Here is a 23,131-nt window from a genome sequence, read left to right on the forward strand (position 1 = left end):
ATGCGAAAGACAGTACTATAACAAATAAGAGAGGCACACGTAAACTTACCCACCACAAATCTATACCATAAAAAAGAAGTTATGTACTCACCATAACGTTCCATGTGAGTTGTTCATCTCGCTTTCAGTCTTACTGATGGGACTCGGCCTATTGCAAAAGCTCGAGGTCTTCAACCAGCTTGAGGCCTACTCCTTATCCCATGATGCATTGGTGCTTCCCTCAGATCTTGTTGGCTGCCAATAAACTACATGCCACTTTTGATATACCAATAACAGAGGAAAATTAGATAAAGGTCAAAACAACAATGAATTAGGTGAATACTCTGTCCCCAAGAAGCTTGGATGGGGGTTGGAGGGTAGGATGTAAGAATGAAGGCGAGATGAACAACTCACATGGAACATTATGGTGAGTACATAACTTCTTTATGTGAAGTTGTTCTATCTCGCCTGTCATTCTTACTGATGGGTTAGCATCCCAAGCACCATCTTTCTTGGGTGGCTCACTGGAGTATATTCTTCAGGACAGTGGAACGAAAGGAAGCCCTATCCCTGGAGGCCATATCTACTTTGTAGTGAGTGATGAAGGTATGAGGCCTTGACCAAGTAGCTGCTGCACAAACAGTATCTATTAGTAATCTGACAGTAAAAGCCAACGAGGTGGAGATAGCCCTAATAGAGTGGCCCTTTATCTGAAATAAAACACTAAAAACTGCTGAAAAATAGCAAAACAAGCCTCCAGTGCGCTAGAACAAAACTGCAATGGATATAATGAAGCTGCCACAAGTTTATTCACGCTTTTCATTTGAAACTGAGTTCAAGCTTCATCAGACAATTTACAAAATGAAAAAACATACCTTAATACTATACCCTGAAGATTACATGATGCTTCCCTTGCAATCAAAAGGAAAATACTGAATAATTAATTAATCACATCATGGATCCCCGCCCATCAGCATTCATTCAAAGAACCCTGAACGAATGCATTAAAAACCTATGTTTTACCAACGAATACTACATAAAAAGCAGTGTTAAATACCTAAATACTACGAAGTATTGCACTATCATTAATTATTTTAAAAACATAATTACATTTTAAATTCATAAAATATAATCAAATCAATACATCACTATTTAATATGCTAACCTATACTTCCAGTTAAAATATCCAACCATGTCATAAACTTAGAAAATATATTAAAATAGAATATATTTGAAATATAAAATGTTTAAATTTTAATTCAATAATTCATCACCACTGCTCACTAATTCATACATTGCGGGGGATTTTACACCCTATATTTCACCAAATTCAACACCTCTGGAAATGATAAAATTATTTTTAATGTTTTAATATTTTTAATATTTTTAATGATACTTTCAAGTTTACCTTGCCAAGCTTTTAAGTTTCAGCAAACACTTGCTTGAACAGGAGTCATTCAGACCAGGGTACTTGCATGCATTTAATTTAATTTGCCAGAATAACTCCAGTTCTTCCAACTTCAATCCCTCAGGACCCCCTCTGATATCATGTGACACATGATCTATCACTAGATATTTAAATGTATGGTCCTTTTCTATCAAAATGTGTTTTGCTAAAGCATTATCCAGCTTACCTTTACTGATAGCATATTGATGTTCGTAGATGCGTTCACGGAATCTACGTTCCATTTTACCTATATAGTAGTCAGGGCATTATTAGCATTTGGCAAGGTAGACAACAAACTTAGAATTACAGTTAAATTTATTTCTGATTCTATAAACGTTGTTGTTAATGCTGAAAGATGTTGCCACTTCTTTGTACTTGCAAAATCTACAAGTTTCACATTTATACATTCCCAGATGGCTTGATTTTCTAATGGTCTTGGATTCCAGCATTTTTTTCATATTAGGGCCCCTCTTAAAAATAATTTTAGGGGAACTCCCTACCTTCTGGAATAATTAGAGGTCACTTTTAATTAAGTCCCAATTCTTATTTACAATGAATCTCACAATTTGGCTATCTGCACTAAAAGTTTTAATTAAACTTTAGTGTAAAATCGCTTGATTTATCCACCATTGATTCTGGGGTAATAGTGAACTGAAGTAGCCAGGGGGTTTTAGTCAATTCTGATGCTCAAGGGGTCAGAGCCAACAAAAGTTTGGCTAAAGCCGGTGTCTGATGTAGCTTCTGCACCACACGATCCACGTCTATGTCAGACAAGATCCTTGAGGACCGAGAAGATGGGATTGATGAAGCTACAGATTGTAGTATTGGTGATTTCAATATTGGTGTTACTGGTTCCAGTACTGGGGACCGGCTCCTTACAATGACAACTGTTGGCTCTGAAGTCAGTGGTGCCGAAGTTGTTTGTTTGTCAGTCTTAGATTTAGGTAGATTTTGCTGGCTCCGAAGAACCAGTAGTAGAAGACTTTTTTGAGGACTTGGAATGACTGAACTAACCTTCATTCAATTGTTCCACAAAGGAGGATTCTATTAAACCATTAACCACTAGTTTGTTCCTTCTCTCATGCAAAACATATGAACTAAATGAGTGCCAGATGGAACAAGTCTCCTTTAGGTGTAATGCACCCAAACAATACACACACATCGTGTGCCCATTTGTAATGGACATTTTCTGTCCACATTTATATTTCTTAAATCCTGACTTGGATTGTTTAGCCTCTTTATCCTTATCCTGAGGCATTTCTCCTCTACAACACACACACACACACACACACACACACACACACATACAAAGCTCACAAAAACAACAAGCTTCAGTCACAGAGATAAAAATTTGCCTTCTAATTTAAACAGGTTAATGAGCTAACTAAGGTATATGTATAACTATATATATATATATATATATATATATATATGTGTGTGTGTGTGTGTGTGTGTGTGTGTGTGTGTGTGTGTAGGAGCACTACAGAATCCTGAAAGCCCAAAATCCTGAATACTAAAATCCTGAGACCAAAATCCTGAAAGTTCAAAATACTGAAAACTCAAAATCTTGAAAACACACAGGATACCAACACTCACTATATTCCAGCACAACTACATGCAGAAACAAATAAAACACAAACTATATTACTGTTCCCCAAATTATAAGCAGGGCAGCAAGCCACCCTGCATCCCCCATGTAGAAGTGCAATCTTGGTGTTGATATATTTAAGTAGCAGGGGGTGTGGGAGGTGCAGGGGAGCTTGCCCCCTGCATATAGTTGAAGGGTAATATGTTTCTGTATGTACTTGTGCTGGAATATAGTGAGTGTTGGTATCCTGTGTGTTTTCAGGATTTTGAGTTTTCAGTATTTTGAACTTTCAGGATTTTGAACTTTCAGTATTTTGGTCTCAGGATTTTGGGCTTTCATGATTCTGTAGCGCTCCCATGTGTGTGTGTGTGTGTGTGTGTATATATATATATATATATATATATATATATATATATATATACTACATACTACACAACTAGGTCCAACAAAATCTTTTTAAACAGTAATTATCTACATATTTTCAAACTGTCACACACAGTTTAGTAAGGCATTCATTTTCACATAAACTTGCTAAGGAATAGGAAGAATTACAAGGCCTAAATAGAAAAAATGGCCACAAGGAAGAGAGAGGAAAGGTAACTAATAATATATATGTATATAGCAGTAGTATTCATTTAAAATAACAAAAAGACCAAAAACCTATACAAAAAATATAAACTAAATACTTAGAAATTTCAAATTCACTGGCCCAAGCTGGTGAAACACTCCCGATCTGTTGCAGCAGCAAACAAGATCTGAGGAAAGCACCAGTGCATCATGGGATAGAGTAGGCCTTGAGCTGGTTGAAGACCTTGAGCTTTTGTAATTGGCCGAGTTAGAGCCGAGGATCAGCTCCAAACCCATCAGTAAGAATGACAGGCGATAGAACAACTTCACATCTTACAGTTCACAGTTTTCCTAGTGTAGAGAGAGAGACGTATGAACTGAGCTATTCAGAGAGGTTATGTAAACAACAATGACATATTCCACACAAATGTTTTACCGATGTAACACATTAGGCTATGGGTTTGACATAAGACAGAATTCTGAAGGGAATGTGGATAAGCACACAGGAGGTATAAATATTCATTTGGATGATCATAGTGTGAGGAGCAGTCTAAAGTGGGGTTGGTATAATGGTTAAGATTATCTCTTCATAGACATATGGTACAGCTTTTGATTCTGACTTTGGGTTATTGGCTAGGCTTAAAATGGCCCTTCAGGGCAGTTAGCCTAGTATTCACTTATGAACCTATCAACATGGACTCATTCAACATAAAATGGTTAAACAGAACTAGAAAACTGAAAGGTTAAACAGAACTAGAAAGGCTAACAATACATACACTTTGAACTTATGTAAGAGAGGCAGTAAGGCATTAAAGAATGAGCATATCTGTCAAACTGCAGACTGTACCTTAGCAGTACCATTTATGTATCAAAATATACAGAGAGAAGAGGAATTCAATGACAACAGATAGTTTTATAAAGGTATAAAGAAAAAAGAGCAAAGACACAGAGAAAGTGCTCAGCATGTGTATTACATAATGCAAACATACAGGCAGTCAGGAAGAAACTGATCTTAATAAAAATCTGATTGTGGCTAACAGTCTGTTGAAATAATTAAAATCCTATCTTTACAGGAATATTTGTAGATATGGATAGATGCACAGGTCAAATGTGTGCCAGGTAAGAGAATAAGACCACTATCACTCTTTGTGTCACCAGATTTAAAACAGATACAAAAACTGGAAAAATGATGTAATGTTGCTGTAAGCTAAGGGGTCAATTAAATGTCTACTAATAATATAAGCAGGCAGCTGATAACTTTGATAGATAATTGATACCACATGACACTTACAGAAATGTGTACCACATTTAGAGGCTTTCCAGACATCAGTGATAACAATTTCATCACTGAATTCCTTAATTAGAGAAATGTGTTCCTATCTTGTAAAAGGGTTTTATTCAATCTGAGATCAGTTCAAATCTAAAATGGATCAGTTTATGAAAGACTACCTGTATTCAAGAAATTTGGAAGCAGAATATTGTGAAATACATAGAGAGGTCTCTTACATTAAATAAGGGCATCTAATGCTACCATAAGGCACTAGAACTGCAGAATGAATTGTGCTTTTGAAAGAAACCCAAATGATAAAGTGTCATACCACATAGTACAGAAATGGCTTGAATAGACATAATCAGAGGGGGCTAGTATTTGTACTGAGGATAATAGCCCTCTTAAACCATTAAGGTCTACAGAAGGGTGCCTTAGAGATAATACAGAAGAATATGTAGCCATATACTCTGCTTTTGAAGACAGAACTCCATGAGCGTTAAGTAGCGATAACCCCACAAAAAAGGTTAAATTCCCTACGTTTTGAACAGCATGAATAAACTAATCATGGCTACACATGAGTAATTTGTGGGATTTGAATTGATCACAAGTTGACCATAAGTAAATAGCTGGCCGAGATCTAGGTTTTTTTTAATAGAGCTCATATATATTCCAAGGCCACTAAATCTAATGATCATTCATGCCTTTTAAGTACCTTCCATCATCTAGGTTATGTTTAAAGGAAATTGTTTAGATGTTCAGAGACATCAAGCCCAAAGCCTAATAAAGCGCCTCAAAGAGCATGCCACCATAAAAACTGAGTTAACAATCCTCAGACCCACCTTCAAATCCAAACTGGCTATAAAGGATCTAGTAGTTTCTGATTTCCTCACTCATAAAGGCATTTTATTCCAACAAACTTATGCTCTGCCATAGAAAGAGTTATATCATATAGATGTGTTACCTAACATACTATTCACCAAATATTTATTATTTCTGGTATTCATGGAGTACAACCTTTTAAATACTCCCACGCAATTCCCAAATTTACAATCCTTAAGATGCTTAGACATGGTAATAAGATCTCCACTGACCAATCTGTATTTTACCATGTACAAGAACAATACCTCAAGTCTTCTATGCTAGTTCACCCCGCCATCCCTTGAATTCTCCTAGTAAAATGTCTTTGAATTCTTTATGGTTTAACTTACTGCATTTTATTTTATATGCAAAAATGTCCACCGTTTTCCGTAATCAGTTTCACCATAGTTTTATAAATTGGAAGCTAAACAGCCCTGTCTCTGCTAGCAATACTTCTTAAAAGGTTACCTATTCTATAATAACATCTTCTAATGATATCCAGTAGCTGATGATTAAAACCTAATTTATCATGTACCTTTGCACCCAAATTCCTAAAAATATTATTTTTTTATATTAATATTTTCTAGTGCATATAGATAATTGGGATTCTCAATACCAAAATGCATAATACAAGGCTTCTTAACATTATACATCATTTCATTCCCTATGTTGTGTCTTTCGGCTTTTCCCAGTTAGGGGTCGCCACAGCGAAACTCCGGTCCACTAATGATTGGCAGTAGATTTTTACGTGCCGAGTTGCTGGCCCTGACGCACAACCTTCAACGAAGGTATGCCCATTCACGCATGTCTCCACACAGAAGACGGTCTAGCTGAGAATCAAACAGGACAATGTCTTACTGTGAGGCGACAATGCTACTGCAGCACCACCACCGCAGATGTCATTTCATTCCCCATAATCCATTTAATTCCCTATAACCCATTTAAATAAAGTACCTAAAAAAGCTTGCAAAGAAAACTGGTCAGATAGTTTCTGAGATAACTGAATGAAATTTAACAATGTCAGCACATTTTGTCGACCAAAAATTATCATCAGAATGAAAACTAGTCATAAAAATCCCAAACAGTATCACACCCAGTACTGAATCTTGTGGGACACCCTTAATGATCATCTTTTCTTTTGAAAACTAATGACCAGTTTTCACTCTACTACTCCTACCATCCAATATGCAGTCCACTAATTACATATCCATTAATATTTAATGCCATTAATAGATCTAACACTCTATAATGGGGCATAGTATCAAAGCCTTGGATTTATCTAAATATATGACATCTACTGCATTCTCATCATGCAAAGCCCTCCACAAGCATTTATAAAAAGCAACCAGATTAGTTCTACAGAATCTACCTGCCACAAATACATGTTGTGTTAAATTATATTCATCACCTAAACAACTAGTAATATATTGAGATAACACCCACTCAAAACATTTACCAATAAGGCTCATAAGACTAATAGGTCTATAGTTTTTAACAACATGGGAATTACCACACATTAGAACAGGAAAAAATTCAAAATTGGGGGGGGCATATCCTAACTCTAATGTTTGTTGAAACAAATAGTACAAACAAGGTGAAATATCCCTAATAACAGAAGATACAATTAAATCACTAATATCATCAGGCCCTGTTGCAGATGTGAGTCATGGTGATTGAGGAGAAGTTTATTTTAGAGGTTTGGGAGATGCTGGGCTATAAACCTCTCCCTCCACTGTGTTATATTTACCTGTTGGTGAAGATGTAGGTCCTTGGTTCTAGTAGTAGTAGAGTTATTACACTTGCAGAGGTACAGAAGGTCCAGGAAAACTTGGTTTCTGGTATACCAAATAAGACAAGAGGTCTTCCCACAAAAGTCTGTAAGTCACTGAATAAAGGGATAGAACTACCACACTCTTTTGGTAGCTCAGGCTCTTTAGGCTTGCGGTCTTTTTGGTTAGGAACCTTTGGCATCTTTCTAACTGTTTGATATTTTTAGTGAAATGCACCCATAAGAAGGTACTGAATGTGATAATTGGTCTGATCAGTGTTGAGTAAGGGAGGTATAAGGGAGTGATAATCAGTGATTGCCTCTTCAGACCGTGATGATATACCTTTGGAAATTAATTGTGATAAATAAAATGATTTTCTGACAGCTATTGTCGTATGATCATGAAAAGTGAGGGAGGTATCTACCCAAGTTCCCATGTCACTGACTACATTTTCATTTTGCAGTGGCATTTTATCTATACAGTATGATAGGGGTACAGATTGTCTGCCAAAAGTGGTGATGATATGCTCTTTAGCATTTAGTTTTTCATACACCAAGAGTTTACTGGGGAGAGTTCCTTCTGGAGGGTTTGTGCATCAGAGACTGACTTATCATTTGTCCCTCAATTTGCATTTCTGCAAATGTTGGCATTCAGAAGTCTTGGCTCTCTTCTTGGAGATTTGAGAAGTAAATACTGAAAAGGTAAGGTCCCAGCACTGAGCTCTGGTGAACAGCGCTCGTCACATTCATACTCTCTAATAAGATGCCTGCAGCTCATACTGTGTAGGTACTGTCTTTTAACCAGTTGCTGTCTAGCTTACCATATATGGGTTGATTTTTAAACCACTAAGCTTCAGTATAATGTCAGCATGGACAATGGTGTTGAGGGCCTTGGACAGATCAGGATAAGCCATTTGGACTGCATGGCCACTATCTACAGCCTCCATAACCCATTCAAAGAAGTCTGTTAGATTCAGTAGGATCTAATTTTCACAAAGCCAAATTGTTGGAGGTCAAGTCTAATAGGATTCTTGATATAATTAATGAGGTCAGCATTTATATGTTACATGGCTTTGCAGATGAGGCTTCTAAGTAAAATAGGTTTGGAATATGCAGTCTCAGTAGCTCAAAAGATAGCATACTCACCTTTGGTGCTGGAAGAACAGAAGGTTGTATGTTCAATTCCCACAACAGATAGTTGGATTAATACTCCTGAGGGTGCCATCCTTTGGATGAGATGTTAAACTGAGGTCTTGCCTGCTTGAGTTGGTGGTAGCACAGGTGGATGTAAGAGATCCCATGGTACTTATCGAAAAAAATCAGAAGTCCCCCAGTGTTCTAGCCAAATTTCACAGAGTCAGTATGACTACTACCTCAAGTCTCCAATGAAAAGAGGCTATTTGTCAGGTGGGACTAATCCAGTCAGAAAAGTATACATAAATAAATAAATACCCAGGTAACTTGTAAGTCCACCCTTATGAAGTGGCATCAACAGTGCAGCATGTAACTCATCAGGTACAAAACCAGTAACTAAACTTAAGCTAAACTGTTTAAGGAATGTGCCTACAAGGACATGTTTAAGTATTAATTAAGCAACCAGGTGTATTGTCAGGTCGCATGGAGAAAGAATTTTTTTTGTCTTGGTTAGTATTTTCAGTAAATCTTATCCTATCCTGAGTTATTTTGGATGACAATGATTTTGTTACAGACATGGAGAATTTATTTGGCAAGCTTATGTATAATGATTATTCCATAGATGTATTGACTTCAATAGGAAATGAGGTCAGAGAAAAGAGACAAGATATGAATCCACATTTCAAGAACAAGTGATTCCATTGACAAGGCACAGCACATATTACATGATTTTAAAATTAATGTATGTGATTTTATGCATCCTGTGGTTCTAACTTACAATCCCAGTTATAGGAATAGATTTTATCCAAATAATTTAAAAAATAGCTGTTTAATTCCAAAGCCATATTCCAGACCTCAGGGAATGAACCCCTATGTGTGTTCAAAAATAATAAAAATATTAAGAGGATCATGGAAATGAGATGGACAGCACTTCTGGTTTTTGGAATAAGATTCTGAGTAAATGTGGTTACTGTAAGTACCGTCAGCATATTAATAAAGGACCTTATATTTCCATAGCAGGATATGATAGAACCATGCTTTGTCAAGGACATTTGAATTTTAAGACAGAAGTTGTGACTTGTATTGTTAAATGTTTCTCATGCGATAACTTTTTTATTCATGTAAAACTGAGAGGGGCTTAGATAGGGGGATTTATGAGCATCTTTATAGTGTATCTAGGCATGATGACAAAAGTGCAGTTTATAAGCACGCCTTATTTTTCAGAGATTTTAACTAATTGCTAATTTTTTGTATTAAGAAAAGTAGATACATTCAAAATGGGTGAATGGTGGGAACTACACCAACTTATAGAGGAGTTTTTTTTGGCAAATTAAACTAAATACTGCTTTCCCAACTTGGCTAAATGATAGTATTGCCCTTGGCTGTGTTTTAAATATGAGTGTTGTCAAGCTGTAACTGATTTATAGGCTTTTATTATTTTCAGACCATTTTAACTTTTTGAAGATATGGTTATCACTTGTTTTTATCATATACAAGTACTTTTGTAAATAAGTTTTCTATTTATTCTGTTTTTCTGCTTTTTGCATGCTGAAGTCCTTTACTTTAAGATGAACTTAATAAATGTTGAGACATAAAGATACACATAATTTTGTTGTTGGTTCCTACTGAGTGATTTTTTCTTTTTTTGTTTTTTTTGTTTGCTTTTTTTTGTTATTCTTTTTGATATTATTATTGAGATGAGGGACATTGGATTTACCAAATAACTTGAGGAGTTTCTTTGTTTTATTGTATAATTTATCTATGTTGATGGCGTTTTTTTTGTTTGTTTGTTTTTAAGTCCACATGATACTTAGTTCTAGTAAGGAATGTTAGCTCAATGAATTTTTTAAAATGTGTGCAGAATTCCATATTGAAGCTGGCTGCTGTACCAAGATCAAAGTAGTTGCCGTCATAAGAAAATATTGATATTGCAAATGAGAATAGGTTCCCAGCAACAACCTGCTCACCAGTCCACAGGGGATAAAAAGCAGATAGAATGATTACTTACAGCAGCTTCTGGATGAAGAAAACTCCACAGAAGCTGTTCTGGCCCAGACACCGCCTTGTTGAGGGAAGAGGAGAAGCCCACTATAGAAGAAGTAAACACAGCACTAAGGAAAATGAAGTCAGGGAAAGCAGCAGGCTCAGATGAGGTCACTGCAGATATGATAAAGACGTTGTGTGAGTTAGAGCAGAAATGGTTCCTGAGGGTACTCATAGCAGTATGGAGTGAAAGGCATATCCAAGATGACTGGAGAATAAGCATACTAGTGCCAGTGTTAAAGAACAAAGGGAAAATTCACAACTGTGGGTAGTACAGCGGTATCAAACTGCTGTCACGCTGCGTGAAAGTTCTGCAGAGTGTGGTTAATAGTAGAAAATAAGATCAGATGAGCAGCTTGGATTCAGATCAGGACGCAGCAGAACTGACCCAACGTTTGGAGTGAAACAGATACATGAGACAAAGCTAGAAATGAGGAAAGAGTTCAAATCGGTGTTCCTAGACTTGAAGAAAGCATATTACATAATAATCTGCATTGTTTTCTTTAAGTTATAGTTCCAATGTTAAGGTCAACAAAAATGAATTGGGCAATTTAGTTTCCTGTCTGTAAGACACTCCGAAAGTAATGTGTGAATACTGACCCCTTTCAGACACACCCACACGTGCACAACTATACATATGCACACACACACACACACACACACACACACACACACACACACACACACACACACACACACACACGCACACTCACATATACGCACACACTAGAGATGTACACCTGAAGAAAATGAATCTGCTTATTTGATATTTTGAAACTGAATAGATGATCTGTAATCTGATCAGCTGAGACAGAAAGAGAGAGTGACAGATAGAAAATACAGTCCTGCTAATAAAACTGACATGATTCTCTTTTAGTTTGATGTTTACATATAAGAATGTCTCTCTGATTCTCATCTCTTGCTTTCTGTCTCTCTCTCTATCTATAGTTGTCTAGGTTTAGTGACTCTGACGTGATTTAATTAGTATCACTACATTATATTAGATATACTGCACTGCTTGTCTTTTCTGACCCAGTTGTAGCTGGACATACCTACAAAGTTATTTATTTTTCCAAATCCATGTGTTGTACACTGTGCTTCACTGACACGACATGATACATGAGCCTATTAATTATTATATCATTTTAAGTATATGCAAGCACACTATATTCCATGTAAAAAGATATGTTTTATTTTACTTGTACTGTAGATTTAACACTTATCTGTGCAATTTAGTTTCAGTCATTTGTTAACATTTCTTCACCTGCTTTATTTAATTCAGGGCCATGGGAGACATAGTCTATCCTAGCACTCACTGGGTGCAAGGCAGAGAATCAGGGCCCATTTCAGAAAGGTTACTCTGAGGTGTACATGAGGTGTATACCTCATGATAACAATTTCTGTTTCAGAGACAGTCTTACCATGGACCGCAACATGAGGATGTGCAGCACCTTGGTGGGCTGATTCAGCAGCCATGCTGCATGCTAATGAGGTAGCCTGGGGGAGAGACATATGCTAATTAGCTATGTGCCCTCCTCTGCATTGCCAGTGGTAAGACTGTGTTCATTCATTGTGGTACAGGTAAGTGCTGGGGAGTCTAATGATCAGATAGTGTTAAGGGGTCTGGTGAATGTGCCTGTATGTGAGGAGCTGCATGTCTGAGTTTATGCCTGCCTGGGAAGAAACAATAGGGGTGTTAATGAAGGGTTAGGTGAGTTGTGTGTGCATGTGTGCATGGGCGAGTATGTGCATAAATGCTACTGGGTGTACTCTCTCTAAATAATAAAAGCCTTACGATCTGACAAAAATATATATGTAACATTAGATGTCAAGTTTTGGAGCTGACAAAGAATATGTAAAATTAAAAAAACTGGTTAGAGTAAACAGAATATTTTATTTATTTCTTGTCAGAGTTGCTGCTGTACTTCTGTGGTTGTGTATCATCATCTGGTAGATGCTATGTGCTATGTTGCTTGTATTGGTTTAACACATATACATGCAATTTACTTTTCAATGATTCATTCGTTTTCATTTACCTGCCTTATTCAATTCTGGTGTCAGGAGGCCATTGCTTATTCCAGCCCTCAGTGAATGTAAGGCAAAGAATCTGGGCCCCATTCATAAAAGTTATCATGAGCTGTATACCTCGCGGTAACTATTTCTGATTCAAGGCCGAGAATCTGGGCCCGATTCATAAAAGTTATCATGAGCTGTATACCTCATGGAAACTATTTCTGATTCAAGACCGAGAATCTGTCATGCTTAAGGTGGCATTCTACTGCAGGATGTACATATGCATGTTTACTTTGTCTTTGACATGCACGCACACACACACACACACACACACACACACGAACACATGCATATACAACCACTGCAGCATTAGGTAACAAAACACACACACACACACACACACACACACACACACACACACTCACGAACACATGCATATACAACCTCTGCAGCATTAGGTAACAACACACACACACACACACACACACACAACACACACACACACACACGCATACACATTCACACATGATTGCCAGCTCACCTACAACATATCTTTGTAATATGAGAAGAAGCTAAACCATCTGGAAAAAGCCTACATGCACCCAAGGTGGGCATGAATATCACACACAAGGTACCTCAGCTAGGAACCAGATGCAATGAGGTAGCAACACTATCTGCTGTACCACTGTGTTACTCTGTTAAGAACTCACACAGAGAGGAAAAAAACATGAATGTGTAATCTCCCCATCATTAGTAAACACTACAAGTACCGATACATAAAAAAGTGCAGTAAGAAACATTTGGATATGATTCACCAACTTATGTTTTCTCTTTGATGATTTTTAGGGTGAAAAGGGTGCAAATGGAAATCCAGGAATACCTGGACTAAAGGTATTTTTTCAGCCATTGCACATATTTCTTTGAATGAAAAATATTACTGACTTCTTCAATAGTGCAATCAATTTTTTAAATTTTTTTCAGGGTCATCCTGGTGGAAAAGGTGAAAAGGGAGAGGTAAGACTAATTATTAGAATACTGGATGCATTGACTAGTAAAGAGGAATGGCTTAGAGTATAATATAGGTAGGTAGAGGAAATAGAATGTGACAATTTACAAATGATTCAGTTTTCATTCAAAGCCTTAACTGTAAGTTTTCATATAGACTTACTCTAATATTTATGTGTTTTTTTCCAGATGTGTGTTCATTGCACTATTGTTAACATGTTCGCAGGATATATAGACACTGATAAATAAGGGAGTGTGGTCAAAGTTCAAAACTGCATGTATGATACTGTATAAATTATGTGGAAAATAACATCACAGATATTGTCTATTAGAAAGGTATTGTCCTACTAGCAAACTAGAGCAATACACTGGAGTGGACAGCCAGAGCTAAAACAGACAAAAGCAAACTATGTCATAGAATATTCCAAGCCAGACAAAGAAGTAAGCTGTGTCTCAAAATATTTCAAACTACATAAAAAGTGCATTAAAAATGTTCTGTGTCAAGAATGGATTTCTTTATGCCTGTCTTTGCTGATGATTTTATAATCCATGTTTGAAGCAGTAAGTGGGGTGTTTGTACCCATGCTGGATTATTTTATACTGCTGTCAGAATAACATTTTACCACATTTTTGACAATTTGGCAAAGATACAGTGGTCAGACTTGCTTAGTAAAATACTTTTTAATGCACTTCCATCCAGTACCAGAAACTTTGAGCAAGCATTTGTTTCTGCTCCACCATTTATAATACACCTTGTCCGTGTCATATAATTCTTGTTGTATGGAACCACTACAACTGAACCAACATCCATTCTGAAGTAAAATAACATATGTAGCCATTACATTATGTAGTGTATTATACAACGAAATGGAAAAGTCCCAGCTGTTTTATTAAAAAAGTGGTGGCTGCAAGGCATACAGGTACACTTCTCTATTAGTCTGCTAGAATATTTTCTTGCACTTCCTGCAGTAGAGGTACTCAAAGGTCATTTAAAAGTACACTGCAGATCTGACGGCAATCAATGTGAGAAGTCTTATGCAGGTGAACTATGGTAATTTGCATCAGGATTTTATACCACTTTTATACTTTCTGTTATTTTCTTGTCAACAGCTTGCACCTGTGTTTCTGAATCTGCCTTCGGCTGGATGACTAATTCCTGTCGTGACTATGAGATGGGCAGTATTGTATTGTCACTTTAACAGTTCTAAGACTGCTCCTTGTTTCATTTTGCTTTTTCACTTTCCTTTTGTGCATTGTCTTTTGCATGGCTGATGATCCTGTATTGCCAGTTACTGTTCACACAGCATAGCAGGCATCCATCCTCCAGCACATTCAAGCTTTGTACTATTACATATCTTATTATGCATTAATTCTTTTTCATTATTAATTTGATTTCTAATCTTCTGTGAAAGCGATGTCACCTGTATGCTCAGTGTTCTAATAAATTGTCAGCTAAATTAATAATTATACCATCTCTTGGACTATTTTTGTTAAAAAGTATTATATATGCAGGGACCCTCACAGCTACTTGAGCCACAGGTTCTTGATATACAGGAACTCACAGCCAGGGGCTGGAGTGGCTGTTCCCCAGTCTGCCCACCCAGTCGAGCAGCTGCTCAAACTCCAATATGAATTCAGGGATGCAAGTGCCAAAATTGTCACTGGCAATGAAGGTCCCACTGAGGAACTGGTAAGTAAGGAATGGAAACAGAGAGGGTTGAGGTTTAGGGAAGGGAGGGGGATTTTAGGTTTAAGCAGTAATTGGTTTGTAGTTCTAGGTTATGGTTAGGGAGGGGGAGGGGGATTTTCGGTTTAAAGACCAATCAGGAGTTAACACTAGGTTAGGGTTAGAAAGGAGTAGGATTTTAGGTTTATGGAGCAATTGGAAGTTAGTGCTCGGTTAGGGTTAGGGAGAGGAGGGGGATTTCAGGCTTAGGGAGCCATTAGGAGTTAGCAGTATGTTAGCTACAGAGAGGAGGGGATTTTTGGGTTTAGTAATTGATCGAGAGTTGGCTTAGAATAAGGTTTCGGGAGGGGAGGAGGATTTTAGGTTTAGGGAGCTACCAGGAGTTAGCGCTAGGTTAGGATTATGGAGGGAGGGGGATTTCAGGTTTAGGGGATGAAAATGAGTTGGCTCAGATTAGAATTAGGGAAGGGAGGGGGATTTTAAATTTAGGGAGCAAATGGGAATAGCTCAGAGCCAGGGTTAGGGAGGCGAGGGGGATTTGTGGTTTATGGAGTAATTAGAAGTTGTCTTTAGGTTTGGAGCCAGAGATCTGGGAGGGGAAGTTAGCTTATTGGTAGTGCTCGGAATTGGGATGATGAGAGTCAAGGCACTTGCCAACATGAGTGAGTGGCAGCAAAGAAGTATGTCATGAGCTAATGTTACTTGAGTGCTTGTAGTAGAACCATTTATGCATGACTTAAACTAGCACAGTATCAGTAAAGTGAGCATACTGATTTTATAGCTCAGTTTTGATCTTGTTTGCAGTAATCCAGAAAGATTAGCATAGCTATCTGCATGGCTAATCTGCTTTTCAGTTGAAAACTTCATCCTGGTGTTTTTTGCTTTTCCTGAGGCCCAGAATATTATTATTATTATTATTATTATTATTATTATTATTATTATTATTATTATTATTTAATACTGTGGTGGTGGTGCTGTGGTAGCATTGTCCGTTCGATTCTCAGCTAAAATGTCTTCTGTGTGGAGACATGCGTGAAGGGGCGTACCTTCATTGAAGGTTGTGCGTCAGAGCTGGTAACTTGGCACGTAAAAATCTTCTACCAATCATTAGCAGACCGGAGTTCCGCTGTGGCGACCCCTAACCGGGAAAAAGCCGAAAGACACAAACAAACAATTATTATTATTTATTTTATGTATTTATTTATTTATTTATTTATTTTTAATCTGTAATTCTAAATCAGGTAATAGAGGAATAAGCGAATGAAGAACGTTTGTCATATTTAACAGGTTTATTTTGCTCTCACAGTCTACATAATGAGAGCATTCTGAACAATAACTAAAGAGCAATGTTAGTGTAAAGCAAGATAATTTCTGTCAACAATTATCTGAAAAGCTTTAAGAGTCTAGCTATGGACAGGGCCATAGCACTATTGTGTGACATCCATGAGCCAACTTGCAGTGCACCCATAAAGTCAGAAAAATAGGTAAGGAGTAATGATATGATGGGGAGGAGATAGAAATCTCTGCTTAATTCCTGTCAGAGTGTCAGAAGAAGGAATTACAGCAAGTATAGTGATTAGTATTTCAAACATCTGCAGAAAAAAATTAAGATGGCTGCCTGTGTGAACCTGAGGGATCTTTTGCTGAAATGTTAAGATCCACGTGCTCCAGTTTTCTCTCTTTTACATTACACTGCACGTGTTTCACGACAAAAGGATTTAGGTTCATAACAATTGATCAACTTACAGTTAAACAAACCTCATTTAGTTGATTATTACAACCCCTGTATCTTAGAAACAATGGTTTGAAATCAGATTAGTGGGAAGCTGTGCCCCCTTATTCTTGTACCTCCCTAATTTAACAACCCAGATTACACATGACCAACCAAATGGGAGTGCATTAAATGTGAGATGACAGACTTTTAGTAATTAAGAAGACAACAAGCCTAGCAACTCTCTATCTATGTGCACTCAACATTTCACCTGTCCTTCCCTATCTTCTCTGTTACCCCTTTTCCATTTACCCTATGTCATTTTCAATGCCTCAGTGGATTTCATGCCCCCTACCCACACTATTAGTACAGTAGATTGTCCCTCATCTCTATCTCTGTGAAGAATTATTTTCACAGATCTAAAAAGTAACTGTTCACTACAATCTGCTGTCTGTGATTCCTCTTCTCTCTCTGTCCTTCCTGTTCAGGACAAACTCTTCTTGCCTCTCTGATATGACCTTCTGAACCCATAAATAACCCCCATCTCATCTGGTGTCCAGTGAGAAGGGATGTAGCTTTCTAGCCTTTGGCAATATCCTCTGTCCTTCATTCCTCTCATCCCCGTGGAGGCTTTTGAATGCGCTCCTTTTAATAGCTTCACAGCTATCTTCTTTTATGGCCTGCTTACAGCAGGTGCATTACCTTTTTGCTTTCTAGTGATCAGAGACAGATTATGGTAAAGTGGGGCCCTTGGCAGAGTAAAAAGCCAGGAGTCCCGCCGTAGCAGTATCCCATTACTTGACTGTCTCTCCCCAAGTACTATAAGACCCTATTCAAACCTGTCAGTGTGCATACTGTTTTCCTCCATTGCTTTTACAATTATCACAAAGAAGTGGGTTTAATTTAAAACTTTAATTTCAAAGTTTACAGGAAAAACACTGATTGCCATTTGTTAAACAAAATTAAAAAATCTCATATCGAAAACAAATTTAGTAAGAGCAACAGTAAACTCTTCTTACTTTGAAACTCACATTTATTCAAAGTGCATCTGGCAAAATATTAATCCACAAGAGTCATTCTAGAGTTCATAGTCAAATAGTATATATTGAAACAATAATTAGCAGCTATGTGAAAGGTGCTTTGTTTCCAAATACAGTGTGTGGTACATTTGGTAACAGTTTGGGAGAGCCCACTGGATGCAAGTGCCCTTTTCAGAGGTAGCCCAGGAGTACTGTGTAATGAAATGACTAGGCCAGAGTGTACTTGCGTATTATTGCAACCAGATTTTTGCACTGCCATAATTCGGTACATGTGTTTGGAAACAGGTTGCTTAACCTAAGAAGTGGTCTGTGAAGAACTAAGCCTTAGTCTGTGGCAGTGGGTATGATCCAGGAAGAGGGGCAAGTGTGAAACCTGTTCCTTTTGTGTGATGCGCCTCATAGCTCCTGTAACTCAACAGTGGCGCAACAGTGGCCTTGCAAGATCTACATTTCTCACCACAATGTCATCAAAGGGAAAGAGAGTCATGCAATAAACCCTGTCAGCCTAGGAAAAGGTAAAACTCGCAAGGGCAAGGAGTGCTGCCTTACTCAGTATATGTATGAAGATTTTCACTCCGGGTAGTAAGAAAGTGTCCCCGTTTGGGATGGACTGGCCATACTTTACAAGTCATGAAAGCTAAAGTCAAAATCATTTTGTTATTAAACCTATTAAGAACAGTACTGAAAACATCAACTGCCTTATGATGCGCTTCTTCCCATCATTTGTGGCATGCAGCAGTATTTTCCTTTCCACCTGAACATATGGTTAAAAATTGTTAAAAAGAGAAAGTGAAGCAAAAGCATAATTCCTGTGTTTGTGCTTTCCTTCTCTGAAGGATTCCTTCCACACATTGAAAAAATCCATTAGTCAGAACGCTAGTGGCCATAACAGTTCAAGTGTGCGTGTGTAATGCATGGAAAAAAAAAAACAGGAAGAGGGTTTTCTCAATAGTCTGTCTGTAATTCAAACTTACTCCACAGCACAAGGGATTCGGAATACCACCTCACAGTGATTCATGTGCTCGTTTCTATTAAAATATGCAAAATTTGCAACTGCAAAAATCTGGTTGCGATAATTAAGTACCAGCCAGAATAATACAGTAAACAAATGATAGCTGAGGGAATCAAACCCTGCACTGCAGTAAGCAGTTAATAACCTTACTCATCTGCACTAAGTGCCAGACAAACTCTGCTGTAGCCCAACACCATGCATTTCACATCCATGTGTCTACAAAAGCAAGCTAAAGTAAACATTTATTCAGAGTTAAAATATTACCTCATGTACTTCAGTTTATTCATAAACAAGTAATAAACACACTGTCAGCTGCCAACAAAACAAGCAAAGGATCATGCCCAAGAACATGGTTCATATGATGATGCTCTAATTTACTACAGTCGATTCCTTGCTTTACACTATAAATACTCTGTGATGTAAATAAAGACCTAGAAATGTGTTTCAGGTCACCGTGAGAATCATACAGTGCAACTTGTTTTACCCTATGTCCACCCATCGTCTTAACTCTAGAATCAGTGATGAAGACCCAAAATCAGAAATGGATTTTAGATATTGCCCCATATGTACTTAGAAAGTTGGTAGTATAACAGGTGTTGTATTAGCAAGCATTTTATGAAGGCTGTTAAGTCTGAAACTCACATTAGCAATTATTTTGTAAGTACAGTTGATAACACTGCTAAAAATGCAAGCTGTACAACAAACAGACTGCAAATATGAGGCAAAATCTGTGATAGTTGACAACTATACCCTCTCTTTAAACACACACGCACACACACACACACACACACACACACACACAGACGCAAAAGAGCAGCTAGGGAGGGGCAAAGAGGGGAGCAAGATCAACAGATCCTTTTTCTTAATTTAATGCTCCTCACATAAATATAAGGGCAAGAGCAGAGCTGAAGGACTTTAGGACCTGAGGCTCTTTTTTTTTTTTAGTTAGGACCTGGTGCTTTTCCTTATAGGCAGAAGCACCAGATTGGAGAGTTTTTTATATATATATATATATATGTTGTGGAGATTCACATCATTAATTATAGTGTTTGTTAAGCTGTTTATCTTGTAGAGATCATATTTGTCCTTTTGGGTGAAGCACACTTACCTTTGTTTCTCTTCAGTTATCTGTGAATAACAAACTTGTAACTTCAACATTTGTAACTTTCTGTCTTCATATATCTAGTTCTCTTTTTCCCTTCCTCTGTTTCTTTTTTTTTTTTTTTTTTGCAACATGGTACCTCATTGAACTCTACAAATTTCTCAGTGACACCTAAAAGCTTCTGTCATGTGTTTCCTTGAAGTAATTTTCAAGACTTTATAAAGCTCTCTTAGCCTGTTTTTATATATCTTTGAATACAAGGTCTGCAGACTATGCAGTGTATGATTGTGTTGCCTTTTTCTATAGTAATGAGGGCTGCAGAACTGCATATAATGCTCACAATTCTCCAGACTGGGTCATATTAAGGAATAATAACTTATTGTTTTCTATTGGTTGCATCTCCTACTAAGCCCTTCCATTTTCATTTCACTCCCCCGTCTTGCCTGCTGTTAGGACATTTAATATGATAACCACTCCCCCTCCCCAGCATGGCCCCTCTCTTCATTTGTTGCTGCTGCTTACTTGCAAACCATTTTCCTCGGTGTTCTCATGTGCCCTTTAATATTTTTTTTTCTGACTTTAATTGTCATGTGTTAGATCATTCCTCTATTCTTATATAACTGAATAGCTGTTCACTGTACGTACAGTGTATGTAAAGTCAGTTTATATAAAATCAGTTACCTGGTCTTTCAAATATTTGCAGTGGCCAATAGTTAAAAATTAGTCCTTATGAAAATCACATCAGTTAATGATTACAAACTACTGAAATGTGAAGAAATCACATTTTTCCTTCAAATCTTCTAACCAGAATAAAACCCTCATTAATTAGCTATGTCATTTGTCTAACAAACTTTTATACTTATTAGGTCAGTACAAAGACACTGGTATAATTTATTCCATGTTTAGGATGCCACTGAATAAAACTAACAATCAGTAATAATAATAATGGTATAATAATAATGATGATGATGTTGATGGTGTCTGGTTTGATCATGTAGAAACTGTTATTGCCAGAATTCTGTGCTGTCTCTTCAGTCTGCAACACTGAGAAGTTGTTTCAGCTCCCTTCTAAATTTGTTTCTGTAGCTTGTATAACTTAATGCCCATCACTGTTGGCTATATTATTAAATAATGTATTTATTTAACATTTATTTACCGGGAAAGTCCGATTTTACAGAGGTCCTTTTTCAGTGGAGGCCCGGGGAGAAAAGCTCCAATAACTCAGTCTTATGCAAAACAAACAGGTTATTCTTACTTTAGATCTAATTTATTTTTCTTTTACAGAGAGGTGATGTTGGCTTACCTGGTCAAACAGGAATGGATGGAAGTAAAGGAAATATTGGATCTGTGGGTCATGTCGGGCCTCGTGGAATTCCTGGTCAAGATGGATCACAAGGGCCGCCTGGTCGCCCTGGGATTCCAGGAAAACCAGTAAGTATATTTAATGGGATAGCAATTGCTCCACAATAGTGATGACATATTTATTTATTTTATTTAATTGACATTTGCTAATCGGGTATGTCCAACTGAGCCTGAGCCCATTTTCAGCAGAGACCCGGGGAGAAAAGCTACACACAGAGAACAAGGCAGTGTATTACAACATTTTATTTATTTTTATTACAGTTTGATGACCGGGATAGCCCGCTGGGCCTGAGTAACTGAGAGTAAAGAGTGATATGCTAAAAGTAGTAAGGGAGGTAGAGGATGGAAGGTTAAGAGAAATTAAAATGACCAAGAGTCAGAGAGTTAGGTTTGACTTTGTCAGGAGCAGATCCCTGAGTTTAGTAGCATTTCTTTTAAGGTCTTTATGACGTTATGAGTATTAGATATAGTTCTAATGGACAGAGGGAGTTTGTTCCAAGCTAAGGCAAACAGGTAGCAATAAAGAAGTTGGCCAATTGTTTTTTTTTTGGGTTTATAGACATACAAGAGGAACTGGTCTGAGCTACGGAGAGTGCGAGTAGGAGTATAAGAGGAGATAAGGGATGAGATGGCAGGGCAGGTGGTAGGTTTGTTTTATTTATTTATTTTACATTTGTTTACTGGGAAAGTCCAACTGAACAGAGGTCCTTTGTCAGTGGAAGCTCCCAGAGAAAAGCTCCAGTACAAACAAATTAGAGTTTAACAAACATGCCAACTGGCTAACTGACAGAACCCACACTGTAAAAGTTGCAGACTCCAAATCTGACTCAAAGCAGTGACAAGTGGAGTACCACAGGGTTCCGTCCTGGGACCTTTCCTGTTTGGTATCTACTTCTCTGAAGTAGAGGCTAACACAGAAAGCCTCTGGCTAACGAAGTTCGCAGATGACTGCAAACTAGGAGCCATTGTCAAGTCCCCAAATTATGTGGACATCCTACAGAAGGGCCTCACTGAGACAGATGCCTGGTGTCAGAGCCATGGCCTCAAGCTCAATGCCAAAAAGTGCAGTGTCATCCCCTTTGGTAAAAACTCTGTACCCATGAACTACCACATAGGCAGCAATCTACTTAACACCAAATGTGTGATAAGAGACCTTGGGACCCAGGTGGACAGTAGTCTCTCCTTTGATAGTCACATCAGCACAGTAGTCAGGAAGTCCTTCTACGTGGTACACTTCATCATAAAAGGGTTCTCATCCAGGAATAAAGAGGTCATTGTTCCCCTCTAATCGTCACTCTTTAGACCCATTATAGAGTACAATGCCCCTTTTGGAATGTACCTCATAAGACATCTGCAGCAGCTGGAAATGCCACAGAAGTACCTCACAAAGAGGATTACTAGCCTCAAATAAAATGCCCAACATTGACCGCCTCAAAAAACTCCAGCTTTACTCCATAGCATATCACCTTCTCCGAGGTGATCTCTGTCTAACATATAAAGCTATGTCAAACCCAGAGCTGTTGGACATGCTACACCTAAAGAAAT

The 23,131-nt window shown here is 37.6% G+C and overlaps 1 protein-coding gene across 1 annotated transcript in view; it reads left to right on the plus strand.

Annotated features, from left to right (window-relative positions):
• LOC122797026 (collagen alpha-1(XXI) chain-like) overlaps positions 1-23,131 on the plus strand; it is a 1,114,432-nt gene that overhangs the window by 854,623 nt on the left and 236,678 nt on the right. Inside the window, exons 24-26 of the mRNA XM_044065795.1 lie at positions 13,514-13,558; positions 13,649-13,681; positions 21,509-21,655. Coding sequence (XP_043921730.1) covers positions 13,514-13,558; positions 13,649-13,681; positions 21,509-21,655 — 225 coding nt within the window. The remainder of the gene's footprint in view (positions 1-13,513; positions 13,559-13,648; positions 13,682-21,508; positions 21,656-23,131) is intronic.

This window comes from Protopterus annectens, chromosome 3.part0 (genome assembly GCF_019279795.1).
Source record: "Protopterus annectens isolate FY-2018-M chromosome 3.part0, PAN1.0, whole genome shotgun sequence".
In the NCBI taxonomy this organism is placed as follows: domain Eukaryota; kingdom Metazoa; phylum Chordata; order Ceratodontiformes; family Protopteridae; genus Protopterus; species Protopterus annectens.